The following is a 15,250-nucleotide window of genomic DNA, read 5'->3' as shown; positions in this document are numbered from 1 at the left end:
CTTCGATGTTTCTGACTCTCTATCCCTCTCCCTCCTCTCTGTAAAAAATCAATAAAATATATTTTAAAAAATCAATAATTTCTGAAATATGTTTTTCATCACTGGCAATGAAGTAATTTTTCAAACAAATGACTCAAGTCAAGTGATGTGCTTTGCATCCTCTAATCTTGTTCTCTTTATATTAAACTGGTATTTAATCAAAATGGTATTTCTAAAATCCAAATAAGTTCCTATTGATTTCCTACTTAAAACTCTTTGAGCTCTCTCTCCTTTTTGAGAAATCAAAACTCAAATTCAAGGTTCTCAAATTCAAGTTCTGAACACTGATTATCCTTTTCTACCACCACTCACTCACACAACTATACCAACTACTTACTATTTTCCCAACACACTTATTATTGTTTCACAATTCTGCTGTTTATAGATGCTCTTATATTTATAATATCCTTCTCTGCCCCCATTTGCCATAAATTTCCTATTCCTCCTTCAAAACTAGGATAAAAAAAAAACACCTCATCTTGTGAATCCTTCCCTAAGCCCTCCCACCCTAATTTCATACCATACACTAGATTATACCCTCTTTTAGGCCACTAGCATACTTTATACACAACTTATTATAGCACCTATTACTTTGTATTATAATGTTTTCTTTAAATATATTTTTATTGATTTCAGAGAGGAAGGGAGAGGGAGACAGAGATAGAAACATCAATGATGAGAGAGAATCATTGATTAGCTGCCTCCTGCACACCCCCTACTGGGGATCAAGTCTGCAACCCAGGTACCTGCCCCTGACCGGAATTGAACCTGGGACCCTTCAGTCCACAGGCTGATGCTCTATCCACTGAGCCAAATCGACTAGGGCTATTATAATGTTTTCTGTTTGTATCCCCTACTAAACTGTCACCCTGTAAGACACAGCCATGTTTTATTGATTATGGTATCCTAAGTATAATCCCTGCCAAATACTGGACTCAATACATAACTGTGGGATGTGTAAATGAACGACTGATAGGCTTTCTGAATATATACCTACATTTAAAGATTTATAGAAATAGGATAGAGGAAGCTTAAATGTCTTAGATTAAATGGAGTGTAAACTTTACCCTCAAAAATATACAAAGTGAACAAATGTAGATAGGACAGTCAAGAGCAGGACCCATAGTAAACACAGACTCACTGGTGATTCTCACTGCCCGGTCGGTGCGGAAATCCTCTGTGTCTGGTTCGTCACGGTCTTCCAGGAAATTATATTCTGGATCGTCATCATCATCCGCCTCATCTAGAAAACACAAAGTTTCAGACACTCATTCTCAACTCTCAACTCTTTAGTGACAATGTAAGATATTCAGCACTATGAGAATCTGTTCCAATAAAGTACATTTATCCTTAAGTTTTTAAATAATTTTTTTCCCTCTATGCCTTTGCACAGATCACTTCCTATAGCTGACTCATCTCACCTATTCTCTCCAATAAGCCAAATTTCTTCCATCCTCCAAACAAGACTTAAATCTGTCAAAATGCAACAAAAGCCAGAAAACTCTACATATAATTTATCTCAAGAATCTCACTTTGATTAGTGCATATCTTATGAAAATAATACTTTTGTTAAACTCATGAAGGCATTGATAGTGAAAAAAGGAATAAATCTAATTCCCCAAAATTAGGAAATGACTATAATACAAAATGCAAAGATGCAACATTCTATAAAAATTCAATATATACATGACAAAAAACACAATATAAAAACATATAATAATCATTGTTTCAAAAATTATATCCCTATATTAGGACTCAAAAATAACTAAAAATACACAAATATAATAAGCATTTGTTATGTTAGGACATAGAAATGTGGTTGTGTTTCTCCCTAATAATTTTCTCTGATATCTTCCCCATTTCTCAATAAAAATTGTTCGCCCAGCCGGTATGGCTCAGTGCTTGAGCACTGACATATGAACCAGGAGGTTAGAAAGAAGTCACTGAATTATTGTTATATTATGGTAATATTTTTCTGAGACTTTATTATTTTTTAATTATTTATTTTAAAATATTTTTATTGATTTCAAAGAGGAAGGGAAAGGGAGAGATAGAAACCTCAATGATGACAGAGAATCACTGATTGGCTGCCTCCTGCATGCCCCCTACTGGGAATCAAGCCTGACAGGCATGTGCCCTCACTGGGAATCAAACCGTGACCTCCTGGTTCATAGGTTTTCGCTTAATCACTGACCCACACTGGCCGGGTCCTGGGACAACTTTAGATCAGTGATGTCCAAGAGAACTTTCTACAATGATGAAAACATTTTACATATGCATTGTACAATAATAGTAGCCACTAGCCATGTGCGGAAATTGAGAACTTGAAATGTGGCTAGTGCAACGGAGGAACTGAATTTTTTCCCCCAATATATCTTTATTGATTTCAGAGAGGAAGGGAGAGGGAGAGAGAGATAGAAACATCATGGATGAGACAGAATCATTGATTGGCTGCCTCCTGCACATCCCTTACTGGGGAACAAGCCCCCAGCGCAGGCATGTGTCCTTGACCGGAATCAAACCTGAGACCCTTCAGTCCACAAGCTGACACTCTATGCCAGTGGTTCTCAACCTTCCTAATGCCGCGACCCTTTAATACAGTTCCTCATGTTGTGGTGACCCCCAACCATAAAATTATTTTCGTTGCTACTTCATAACTGTAATTTTGCTACTGTTATGAATCGTAATGTAAATATCTAATATGCAGGATGTATTTTCATTGTTCGCGACCCACAGGTTGAGAACCGCTGCTCTATGCACTGAGCCAAACCAGCTAAGGCAGGAACTGAATTTTTTTTAAAATCTACCAAATGAGAAAACTAAATTCCTTACTACTGCTTAGCCATTAAGCAAGAGAGGAAGATGTCTATGTATTACAATGGAAATAGATCTAACTTAATTAAGTGAAAGAAACAAAGCTTCAGAGGCAGAACAATATGTGCAGTATGATTCCTTTTGTGGAAAAAAAATATTTGAGATAAATATGTGCTTGATTAAATACACAGAAAATATCTAGAAAGTATTAACAAAGATTGAAGAATAGAACTCTTTACTTTGTACCCTTTCACGATTTAGTTTTTCATAATAAAATCTTTCATTAAAAATAAAAATATATACACATTTTTGGTCCATAATCATTGAAAAGTCTGTACTGATTAAACTTCATCTAACCTATATTCTTTACTCAATATTAATACCAGTTTATAAAATATTAAGTTGCATTGTTTGTACATAGTTATTTGAATGTCAAATCTTTTTCATGCATTTGTGGGTTTATCTCCCCAATAATATTTCTTTAATCCTTGGAATGGAATTCTGTCTTCCTAATCTCTACAGTCCTTTTTTCATAAGTCTCTTCACAGCAGATCCTTTTCCAACATTGCTGAATAATGAAAGCACTGAAAGAACCTATAACAAACGGATATTATATTAATGTTTGCACACCCATCTGGTTTGGGTGCAAGAACTGCAATAGGCAACTTCTACCTACACCACACAAATGGGTCAGCCAATGTTCTCAGAATACCTATTTGACAAACATGTTGAAAAATCAATGAAAAACATATCCTTGGGTAAAGATTAAAAAAAGAGACTATGACAACATCTGGAATCACTACAAATGAAATCAACCTCCTATCTTCTAAATCTACAGAAATGTATTGTACAAAACAATTAAATTATGCCTGATTTCCACTACAGTACACTTTTTAAAACTCACCAATTTTAATAACGTAATTTCACAGTATTTAAGAACTTTTACTTATATTCTAAAGTAAAAGTTATGGTAGGGATTCTTACACGACATATGACTGTGGTCAACGTTATTTTTTGTCTCAATAATCCTTCCTCACTTCTGGAAACACCATCACTTCTTTTGACCAACTACATACTCCAACCACATTGTTCTATGAGGTTCTGCCAATCAGAGAACTCCATGATGAAACAGCCTTCCTACCAATCCCATGCAACACCAAGAAACTGAACATGTGATCAAACGAAGGCAATCTGAGTTGTTCCCCTGGATTTTCCAACTGGACCCTGTAGGAGAGAGTCCTTCTGACCTGAGGACAATGCAAGAAGTAAAGTGTGCTTATGACTATGGTACAAGCCTTATAGGATAAAACAGGTTTAATAATGGAGTTGACTGACAAAAAGAAGTAGAGATGAAGGCTATAGAGAAAGGAGGCCTTAACAGGGTCTCAACTCTACTGCAGGTTTTTCTGCCCTTTAGCAAAGTCTGCTTTCATCTGACCTTCTTGCAAGTGGGAGTTTGGATTCTTTCACTTGCATCATAAAGAACCTTAGCCGAAACCGGTTTGGCTCAGTGGATAGAGCGTCAGCCTGCGGACCGAAAGGTCCCAGGTTCGATTCCGGTCAAGGGCATGTACCTGGGTTGCGGGCACATCCCCAGTGGGAGATGTGCAGGAGGCAGCTGATCGATGTTTCTCTCTCATCGATGTTTCTGACTATCTATCTCTCTCCCTTCCTCTCTGTAAAAAATCAATAAAATATATTTAAAAAAAAAGAACCTTAACACAACAGTCAAGTGAATCAATGCACTCCAATGAGAGGGTATATAAAATTATGTGTGCATTTATATTTCAGGGGAGGATTCTTAGCATTCAAGATTCCCAAAGATTCTAAACCAAAAAAGGGGGAGAGGGGAATTTACATACTAACCTATCTATATAAAACTGTAATATGCAAATCGACTGAACGGCAGAACGACCAGTCACTATGATGTGCACTGACCACCAGAGGGCAGACGTTCAATGCAGGAGCTGTCCCCAGCCCACAGGCCCCGACCGGCAGTGGGGGTGGGGTGGTGAGGGTGGGGTCAGAGAGCAGATAGCGCCAGGCCAGCCAAGGCGGGAGTGAACAGGGGTTCACCAGTGGCCCCACAGATCAGCTCTGATTGCCGGCCAGGCCTAGGGATCCTACCCATGCACAAATCTCGTGCACCAGGCCTCTAGTCCTATATAATAAAAGGTTAATATGCAAACCGACTAAACGGCGGAATGACCAGTCGCTATGACACATACTGACCACCAGGGGCAGATGCTCAATGTAGGAGCTGCCCCCTGGTGGTCAGTGCGTTCCCACAGGAGGAGTGCTGCTCAGCCAGAAGCTGGGCTCACTGGGCTCACGGCACAGGCTGGACTGAGGGACAACCCCCCCCCCCACAAGTTCACGAATTTTGTGCACTGGGCCTCTAGTTTAAAATAAATTGCTTGATAAATACCAAATTCAATTAACCAAAAATACCTTCTTTAAGCTTCTAACTAATGAAAATTTCACCACAGAGAAAGTAGACAGAGTAGATAGTAAATGCAAGTAAAACTACTTACCTTCATTCCCCACATCGTCATTCATGAGTCCCCCAAGCCACAGCTTCCATTCCTCATCATCTGCTGTATTGGGGTCATACATGTCTGGGGTGATGTCTGGAGCTTGAAGCTCTGCCTCTAGTTGTCCCAGGGGAACATCTTTCAGAGGCCTCTTAGAGCGGGTTCGGAACGCAATGAGACTGTCATCCATTGGCTAGCCAATAGAGAAGGAAATAAAAACATGTCACTGAATGCCTAATGCTTCCAAATTCTTCAAACCTCATCATATCCTGTGTGCGTCTCTTAGCTAAAACGACAAAGTCTCTTCTCTAAACAATTTGGGTTTATTATTCTTTGAGAAACTTTAAGGACAATGACATAAGTCTTAAAACCAAATTTCAAGGATATTTAAAACAGCGGGTTCGGAACGCAATGAGACTGTCATCCATTGGCTAGCCAATAGAGAAGGAAATAAAAACATGTCACTGAATGCCTAATGCTTCCAAATTCTTCAAACCTCATCATATCCTGTGTGCGTCTCTTAGCTAAAACGACAAAGTCTCTTCTCTAAACAATTTGGGTTTATTATTCTTTGAGAAACTTTAAGGACAATGACATAAGTCTTAAAACCAAATTTCAAGGATATTTAAAACAGCTTACTAAGCTATAATTTATATGTCATAAAATTCACCATTAAAGACAGGCCAGAGTGGCTCAGTGGTTGAGCATTGACCTATAAACCAGGAGGTCACAGTTTGATTCCCAGTGAGGGCACACACCTGGGTTGCAGGCTCCATCTCTAGTAGGGGGTGTGCAGGAGGCAGCCAATCAATGATTGTTGTTTCTCTCTCTCTCTGAAATCAATAAAAATGTATTTTTTCAAAAAAAGAGAAATGATCCTTTCATTAAAAAAAAAATTCACCATTACAGGTATAAAATTGAGTGGATTTTACTATATTCACAGAATTGTGTAATCATCAACACTACTAGTATCTAATTCCTGAACATTGTCATCATCCCCCTCCCCCAAAATCCAATTCCCATTAGCAGTCACTCCCCACCCCATTCTCACCTGCATCCGGTCTCTGTTAACCACTTATCTACTTTCTGTCTCTAAAGACTTGCTTATGCTGGATATTTCATACAAATGGAATCATACAATACGTAGCCTTCTGTCTCTGGCTTCTTTTACTTAATGTAAGTTTATTCATTTTGTAGAATGTATCAAAACTGTGTTCTTTTTTAGTGCACAATATTATTCCATTATATGGATATATAATTTCTGGTTTATTCATTTATCACTTGAGGAAAATTTCATTTGTTTCTACTTTGGAGCTATTATGAATAATGCTGCTGTGAACATTTGTGTATACATTTTTACATGGATATGTTTTCAGTTCTCTGGAAAAGGAATTGCTGGGTCAAATGGTAATTATTGAGAAACCACCAAAACCATTTTCCAAAGTGGCTCCACCAGTTTATGTTCCCAGCAGCAACATATGAGGGTTCCACAATCTTCCACATCTTTGTCAACACTTGTTACTGAACATCTTTTTTATTATAGCCATCCTAGTGGTAATGAAGTGATATCTCTTTTTTTTTTTTAAATATATTTCATTGATTCTTTACAGAGAGGAAGGGAGAGAGACAGAGAGCCAGAAACATCGATGAGAGAGAAACATCGATCAGCTGCCTCCTGCACATCTCCCACCGGGGATGTGCCCGCAACCCAGGCACATGCCCCCGACCGGAATCGAACCTGGGACCCTCCAGTCCGCAGGCCGACGCTCCATCCACTGAGCCAAACCGGCTTTGGCTGAAGTAATATCTCATCGTAGTTTTGATTTGCACTTTCTTAATGACTGAAAATGTGGAGCATCTTTTCACTGCTTATTGACCACTGCATATTTTCTTTGGAGAAATGTCTATTCATATGCTTTGCCCATTAAAAAATTTTTTTTTTAATTTTTCAATTATAGTTGACATACAATATTATATTAGTTTTAGGTATATAACATAGTGATTAGGCATTTATATAACTTATAAAGTGATTAACTCATTAAGTCTAATACCCATCTGACACCATACTGTTGACTATATTCCCCTTGACTGATTTTATACTAGCAATTTGTACATCGTAATCCCTTCCCTTTCGTTGTTCATCCCCCTCTAACTCCTTCCTATATTTCCCATTTTTGAATTGGGTTGCTATTTAAAAGAACATTTTTTTTAAATTTACTCATTTTAGAGAGAAAGGAAAGAGGTGGGGGGGGGGGGAAAGGGAGGGTGGAAGGAAGGGAGGGAGGGGGGGAGAGAGAGAGAGAGAGAGAGAGATATGAGATGAGATTGAGATTTGTTGTACCATTTACTTATGCATTCATTGGTTGAATCTTGTATGTGCCCTGACCGGGAAGTGAACCTGAAACCTTGGTGTTATCAGGATGACGCTCAAAACAACTGAGCTACCCAGCCTAGGCAAAATCTAAATTCTTTATCATGGTTTTCCAAAACCTTCATGATCCCACACTCTAGCCTAGCTCTTTGAACACTCCTACTACTACTTCCCATGATCCTTATGAATCAGGGGCTTTAAATGTGCTATTTCCTCTGAATGAACCATTTTTCCCCCAGATCTTTCATACATGCCTGGCTCTTTCTCATTCAGATCTCAGCTCAAATGTCACCTCCTCAAGAGGCTTTGTTGTTGTTAATCCTCACCTGAGAATATTTTTCCACTGATTTTTTGAAAGAGAGTGGAGAGAGAGAGAGACAGAGAGAGAGAAACATTGATGTGAGAGAGACATCATTTGGTTGCCTCCCACATGCGCCCAGACCAGGGCCAAGGATCAAGCTGTAACTGAAGTATGTGCCTTTAACTGGAATTGTACCTAGGACCCTTCCGTCCATGGGCCAACGCTCTATCCACTGAGCCAAACTGGCTAGGGCTATGTTCCACATTTAAAAATGCTTTCTTTCACATACCTTATTCCTTCCTTAGGAACTACCATTCTCACAATAAAACAGTACAAATAAAAAAGAATATCAAAGACCTACAACTTCATAACTTTTACTTATCATATCAAAATGTATTATCGTCCCTTCTCTCTTCCCAACATGAGCAACAAATAAATTACTCCATTTGACTTTCCCAGTGATTTATTATTTAAAAAAAGATTTGTTGTGGTTAATCCTCACCTGAGGATATTTTTTCCATTGATTTTTAGAGAGAGTGGAAGGGAAGGAGGGAGGGAATGAGAGAAGGAGGAGGGAGAGAGAGGGAGAAACATCCATCAATGTGAGAAAGACACATCAATATGGTACCTCCTGCACATGGCCAGACCAGGGCTGGGGATCAAATCTACAACCCAGGTATGTGCCCTGAACCGGGAATAGAACCCTTGACCCGTGGGTACATGGGGTGACACTCTAACCAATAAGCCACACCGATCAGGGCTCTGAGCGATTAGAATTATATTTACCTGGAAAGAATCCATGCAGACTGGACTAGATGCCAGTTCCTCATCCACAGCATGCAACTTCTCCATGAAAGTACTATCTCTGGTCTGTTTGGGCTTTGGGGGGGGTGGAGGCCCCATGGGTACGACCTCAGCACTGATGTGCCTGATGGCAGGTGTGGCAATTTTCTCAGCCTGATTAAAAGATGCAAGCACATTAACAAATAAATGGGAGGGATGGAAGGAGAGAGGGAGGCATATCTTTCATATACTAATGATCTTTCTGGACCCATCTGGATAGATGTGATGGAGGTACATAAAAACAAAGACTCTGTCAAGTATATTAATTTAATTAGATTTCATGCTGTTTCCAAAGAAACCAACAGGATGCTACTTAGGTTACCAAAAGTGGGAAATGTTATAAAAATGGCTTTAGGACAATATTAGAAAACTGGTATAAAAAAGAGAAGAGTAGAAAAGAAAAAGCTGTTAGTCACTCATATTTGGTCCCTTAATCAGACATCACAAAAGCTCTTTCGCTATCACTGGGTTCAGTTTGCTGTTAAAATGTTCATTGATTTAAGAGACTTTGGAATTGAAACAGTTATAATAACCAATTAAAAATTCCAGGAAGATCCTGGCATGATTATTGGTCTTGATTGATGTTTGGCAAAGGGTAATAGCTCAGAATTCATAGTTATAACATCGCTTTTGTATGATGCAGATTTACCTCTGATAATATGCCATTCTCTTCATCTGTTTCATTCATCTCAGAAGACTGTCTCAGTCTGGATTTCTTTGCCCCACGTGGAGATGAAGCAGTGCTTTCAACATCACTTTCCAACAAACTCTACAAAACATATCCGGTTCACTTTTACATTTATGCCTCTACCTTATTCCACTGAGTTTGAAGTATCTCAAGAGAATGAATCACAAATTATCATTTAATTAGTCAGAGTAAGAGAAAATACTTTTAAATAAAAGCTTAATATTTTGAAGGTGGGAACAGAAATCATCAGATCAATATGCTCATCAGCAATGCAAACTTTGTAAAATTGTAAGGCATTTATCAAAGATCCTTTTATAAACAAGTCAAACAACACATTTAGAAATAGAATATTACCAAAAAAGAAATAGAATATTACTATAGCTAAAAGAAACAAGATAGATGAATCTCAAAGGATTAATGTTAAAAAAGAAAGCCAGACACAAAAGAATACAGACCCTCTCCCTTTAGGGAATATAACCATGCCAATCCCTCCCCCCTCTCCTTCCCCAACAAGTATGTATCTCCTAAACACCAAGGGACCCCAGGAGACTTGTGACCAGGGGAGAAATGGGCAGCAGCACCTCTTCCAGGGCTAACTACCTGAACCTGTCTCCAAGACCCCTTTTCTCTGACTTCCTAGTGAGCCAAAGCAGCCCAGCCTGGGGTCTCCTGTTGCTGCTTCAATGTCCTTCCTTGTTTCACTGTCCTAAGTGTGTTTTTGCTGCAGTCAATAAATTCTTGCTTGCTTTTCTACCAAAAAAAAGAATACATGCACTATGGGTCCATTTATATAAAGTTTAAAAACAGTAATTGAACTATAATGTGTAGAGCTGCAAATTTAGGTAACATAACTATAAAGAAAAACAAGAAGCCCTAGCCCGTTTGGCTCAATGGATAGAGCCTCAGCCTGTGGACTGAAGGGTCTCGGGTTCAGTTCCAGTCAGAGGCATATGCCCGGGTTGTGGGCTGAATCCCCAGTTTGGGGTGTGCAGGAGGCAGCCAATCAATGATTCTCTCTCAGCATTGATGTTTCTATCTCTCTCTCCCTCTCTGAAATTAATAAAAATAATTAAATCAAAACAACAAGGAAGTAATTACCAAAAAGTCAGGATAATGGTTATCTTTAGGGGAAGAGAAATGATTATGATCATGAAGGGCAAATAAGAGTTATCTTGGCAATGCTATATTTAATGACTTTGGAGAAGTTTCATGAGAATTAGCTTTGTAATTAGGCTGTATATTTTTACTGTATGTACAGCTCTGTATGTTAAATATGTTATATTTCATAATACAAGATGTGACAAAATTAAGAGTGTGAAAATACCTCTCAGACTTGGATTTATGCAAAGTGAGTAGAAAAAAGAATGGTGTCTCAATACTCTCTATAGAACAGGTGACATTACAAAGGAAGAAAATACACTCTGCCTTATTGAGCCAATTTTTTTTCTATATTATCAACACTCACAGGGTCACCACTGACCTCTTCAGCAGTCTCATCTTCTTCTTCATCATCTGGCTGGTACTCTTCATCTGAGGAATCATCTTCTTCGAGGTTGATATCCACAAACTGAGGAGGCTTCATAAATACAATTACAGAAAGAAATGAAGTAAATAGGAAATATAAACCATATGTATTTGGAAAATAAGGGGGGAAAGACAAAGCAGGAGGGAAAAAAATCCTAAGAGCACAATGAGCTAAAAGCAAGTAACAAGAAGCAGGGGTTAAAGAGACTCCTAGCAAGAAAGTCAAACCTAGCAGTTAATAGAAGAAAAATTAAAGCTAGAATTTTAAGAGTTTAATTTAAAAGTCCCCAAAATGTTAACAAATAAAAAGTACTTAGTTTTCAAAACTGATGAAGTCTTTCTGGAAAAGATTAAGAATTACCTCTTCCATGTTTACCTTAATCTCATTGGCCTTCTTAATTGGTGAAATATTCCATGTTGGAATTACCTACCAACAAAGAATATAAGTAATTAATTTCTCTTGCCTAGAATAGACTGTTTTTCATTTTTACTTTCTCTTTACCATTACAAAGAGCCATTTACCTACCATGAAGCTGCCCTGAGCTAGGGGTATTGATTATCCCTGAGGGTATACTCTCAAATATTTGTCACAGCTTGACAGAAGAAAAGGTGAGAAAACTATTTCCATCATCAGCATTTCTGCCTTAAGCCAGGTAAGAATCTGTATCTGTCTTGTCTACTTTATATCACAGCTTGGGTTCACACGAAATAATGAATGTGAAAACTACTTGTAAACTACAATATTATAAATGACAGTAGCCTTTGACATCAGTATTTTTTTTTTAGTCAATTATATAAATCTACCATTAGAATGCCTCCAAAAAGCCAGCCACAAAAAGTTCTTATGAAAGGATTTAGGGTGAAGTGTCAAGTTGTCCACAACTTATTTTCAAATAGTATAGGAAGAAACAATAGATAGATATAGACAGTTATAAAGCAAATATGGCAAAATTTTACAATTGCTAAATCTAGATGGAATATGGATTCACTAAAATTCTTTCAACTTTTTTCATGTTTTAAAACAGTAGAATTGGAGGAAAATGATTTTAAAATAATTTTTTTAAAGCTCCTACATAGTGCTGACAAAATGCTATGGAGTAGGAAATTCCTTGACTATTTACTTGTGACCCAATCAAAATCATTTTATGAACAAAATCCAACAGGCCACTAGGTTCTATCTCTACAAGGAGCCTCAGGTTTTCCACATTTCAGCACTGCCATGTCCTAGCCACTTATCTAGCTCTGTATAGCTAGGCCCGCACAAAATGTAAAGGGGATGATGTGATTCAGGGCCACACCCTTTCTCATGTTTGTTTCTGAACCAATCAGTTTCCCTACTCCCAAATACATCATGAAGGCAAAGCAGCATCTGGAAGTGTATTGGAGTTAGTCTATTGAGCATTAAGAAGCAAGAGGAACTCTAATCCTGCTCTTCCACATAAACGATAGTCTTGGATTGTTCCACTTCTCTACACCTATATTCGTGGCTGGTAACCATAATCCAGAACCCGATTTGGATCTCCTTGGCCTTTTATTCCAATCAAACATGGAAATAATGTCAATTACACTCTATATGTCAGGTAGACTTCATATAACTTCTGTCTCTCTGATGGCTGCTTTCATCATAGCTACCACATGTTCATTTGTGTACTTCCTGAAGATGTTAGTTCACTTAATGCAACAGGGTTAGTTGATTAAATTAAAAAATATGATGTGGCTGTCAAAAAGCAGACTGCATCAAAAGAAATATGGTATCTGGAACATTGAGGGGATAGCCTAACTTTAACCTGTACTAGTTAAAACACATCTGGAGCAGTAGATTCCACTTTTGGCATACTTTTAAAAGGATACAGACAAACTAGGTACATTCAGAAGAAAAGGGTGATTGATAAAAGTACTCAAAGCTATATCACATAAAGACCAATAAAATATTGGGGGACATTTAGCAAGAAAAGAATGTTACAACAAGAGATGCTAGTTTTCAGCCCTAACCAGTTTGGCTCAGTGGATAGAGCGTCAGCCTGAGGACCAAAAGGTCCCAGGCTCGATTCCGGTCAAGGGCATGTACCTTGGTTTCGGGCACATCCCCAGTAGGGGTTGTGCAGGAGACAGCTGATCAATGTTTCTCTCTCATCGATGTTTCTAACTCTCTATCCCTCTCCCTTCCTCTCGGTAAAAATCAATAAAATATATTTTTTTTTAAAAAAGAGATGCTAGTTTTCTTCGACTAGAGGAAAGGTCACGTGGAAGAAGAACAGACATTTCTTCTACAGGGTTGCAAGAAACAGAACTGGAAAAACAGATAAAAACTGCAGTATGTATTTCGGGTCCATCTTCCTCACTACCAGAGATAGAACGGACTCCCTCAGGTTATCACCTGCCTTGTCACAGAAGGTAACCATAAACTGGACAAGTGTTTGTTTAACCAGGATGTAACATGGTTCCAAGCATCAAAGACCTTGCTATACCAAAATACTTCAGAAGTTTTCAAGTGGTTCTCAAATTTCAGTGTGCAAAAGAACAAACTAGTGTGTTTTCAACAATACATAATCCCAGCCCTACTCATGGATCCTGATATGTAGGTCTGAGGTGAGCCCAAGAACAAGCATTTTTAATAAGACTCCCGAGGGAACCCACACCAGGGTGATATTGATGCAAGGGGTCCCCAGGACACACTATGAGAAATACTAAGCATTGCCACATATAACATGAATAAAACAACTGACCTCTCATTGCTTTCAACAATTCTAAATGGTTATATTTTCACATCAACTAAAATAAAAATAAACTATGCTGATGATTTCATATATTCTATCTTTACTTGTCTTTTACAAATCTTTCATTAAGAAGGCAAACTCAGATCACAATAATCACTATATTTTTTTTCTCTACAAATAACCTGAAATTAGATATTATTTGCCAACCTAAGAAAACAATAAAGAAAAAACAGAACACCCACCACTCCTTTCTCCACCACTTCCTTAAGTTTAGAGCGTGTCATTTTGGGTTCCTAAAGAGGGGGAAATGAGAAGAGTCAATAAAAATCATCATGTAATTCTTGAATTTTGAGATGCTAACTTTGCCCCCAACTGCCAAAGTATTTACAGACTCCAAGTGGCCTCCTACACTTAGCCAGTTTACAGGTAGCTCTGTTCCATGACATTAAAAAATGACAATTAACTACTCACAAACATTGGCATATCTTCAGTCTCACTGATGGCTGCTTTCATCATCGCTACCACATGTTCATTTGTGATTACTTCCTGCAGAAAGATAAAATTTCACATTATGCAACAAAGATGTGTCACTCAATAATATTCATCTCTCTGTAATTCTGCTAGACATATGTAGAGACAAATGAGAGCTATGTACTCAAACAGCTTCAGATTAGGGTAATGCAAGGCAACTAAAAGCAAAGAAGCAAGTTTTGCATAAAAACACACAGCTTCAAGCAATGTAACAGCTTATTAACTGCTACAGGGAATAAGAATGGCTTACATAAAAAGAAATTCTGCCCTAGCTGGTTTTGCTCGGTGGATAGAGCATTGGCCTTCGGACTGAAGGGTCCCAGGTTGGATTCCGGCCAAGGGCACATGCCCGGGTTGCGGGCTCAATGCCCCCCAATATGCAGGAGGCAGCCAATCAATGATTCTCTCTCATTGATGTTTCTATCTCTCTATCTCTCTACCTTCCTCTCTGAAATCAATAAAAATATTTTTTTTAAAAAAAGAGGAAATTCTAAGGTAACTATATGCTTAAGAGAAATGAATAAACAAAAGTTTTGTAAATAGCTATGTTGCTACATATTGAAGAACAGTATTTGCATATGTGCAAAGTACTGTAAAATGTTAACTGGGCATCTTTTCAGGCATATTAACCCACAAAAGAGTAAATCCAGTATAAACATTATCATCATATCATCTTCAAATCTAATAAATAATACAGTAAACAATCGAATCAGTGAAGGCAGCAGAGGAACAGTTTATCTTCCCAGTTAAGTTCTTCTTTAACATTTGTTCAGATTTCAAATGTGTGCTGAGTGCAAAGAGAAATCTATCTTGAAATGTAAAATGTTTTGCCATAGGTAACTCACAAAATTAGTAATTCACATACCAAGAGTCAAGAATTTCCTGAGT

At 38.0% G+C, this 15,250-nt stretch overlaps 1 protein-coding gene across 27 annotated transcripts in view; it reads right to left on the bottom strand.

The window, feature by feature from the left end:
- LOC102420362 (GON-4-like protein) overlaps nucleotides 1-15,250 on the bottom strand; it is a 51,559-nt gene that overhangs the window by 27,546 nt on the left and 8,763 nt on the right. For 23 of the 27 annotated variants that reach the window (XR_002831452.1, XR_002831450.1, XR_002831448.1 and 20 more), the window contains 8 exons: nucleotides 14,303-14,377; nucleotides 14,074-14,124; nucleotides 11,491-11,541; nucleotides 11,056-11,166; nucleotides 9,552-9,671; nucleotides 8,846-9,016; nucleotides 5,388-5,580; nucleotides 1,181-1,282 (listed from right to left, as the gene is read on the bottom strand). Coding sequence is in view for 22 of the 27 variants with exons in the window: in XM_023761619.1 (XP_023617387.1) it covers nucleotides 1,181-1,282; nucleotides 5,388-5,580; nucleotides 8,846-9,016; nucleotides 9,552-9,671; nucleotides 11,056-11,166; nucleotides 11,491-11,541; nucleotides 14,074-14,124; nucleotides 14,303-14,377 (874 nt within the window). In the remaining 5 variants the exon portion in view is untranslated. The remainder of the gene's footprint in view (nucleotides 1-1,180; nucleotides 1,283-5,387; nucleotides 5,581-8,845; nucleotides 9,017-9,551; nucleotides 9,672-11,055; nucleotides 11,167-11,490; nucleotides 11,542-14,073; nucleotides 14,125-14,302; nucleotides 14,378-15,250) is intronic. The other 4 variants (XM_023761607.1, XM_023761618.1, XM_023761617.1 and 1 more) reach the window with 2 other exon arrangements.

Source organism: Myotis lucifugus, unplaced genomic scaffold (genome assembly GCF_000147115.1).
Source record: "Myotis lucifugus unplaced genomic scaffold, Myoluc2.0 scaffold_211, whole genome shotgun sequence".
NCBI lineage: Eukaryota > Metazoa > Chordata > Mammalia > Chiroptera > Vespertilionidae > Myotis > Myotis lucifugus.
This window is presented reverse-complemented; position numbering and strand designations above follow the sequence as displayed.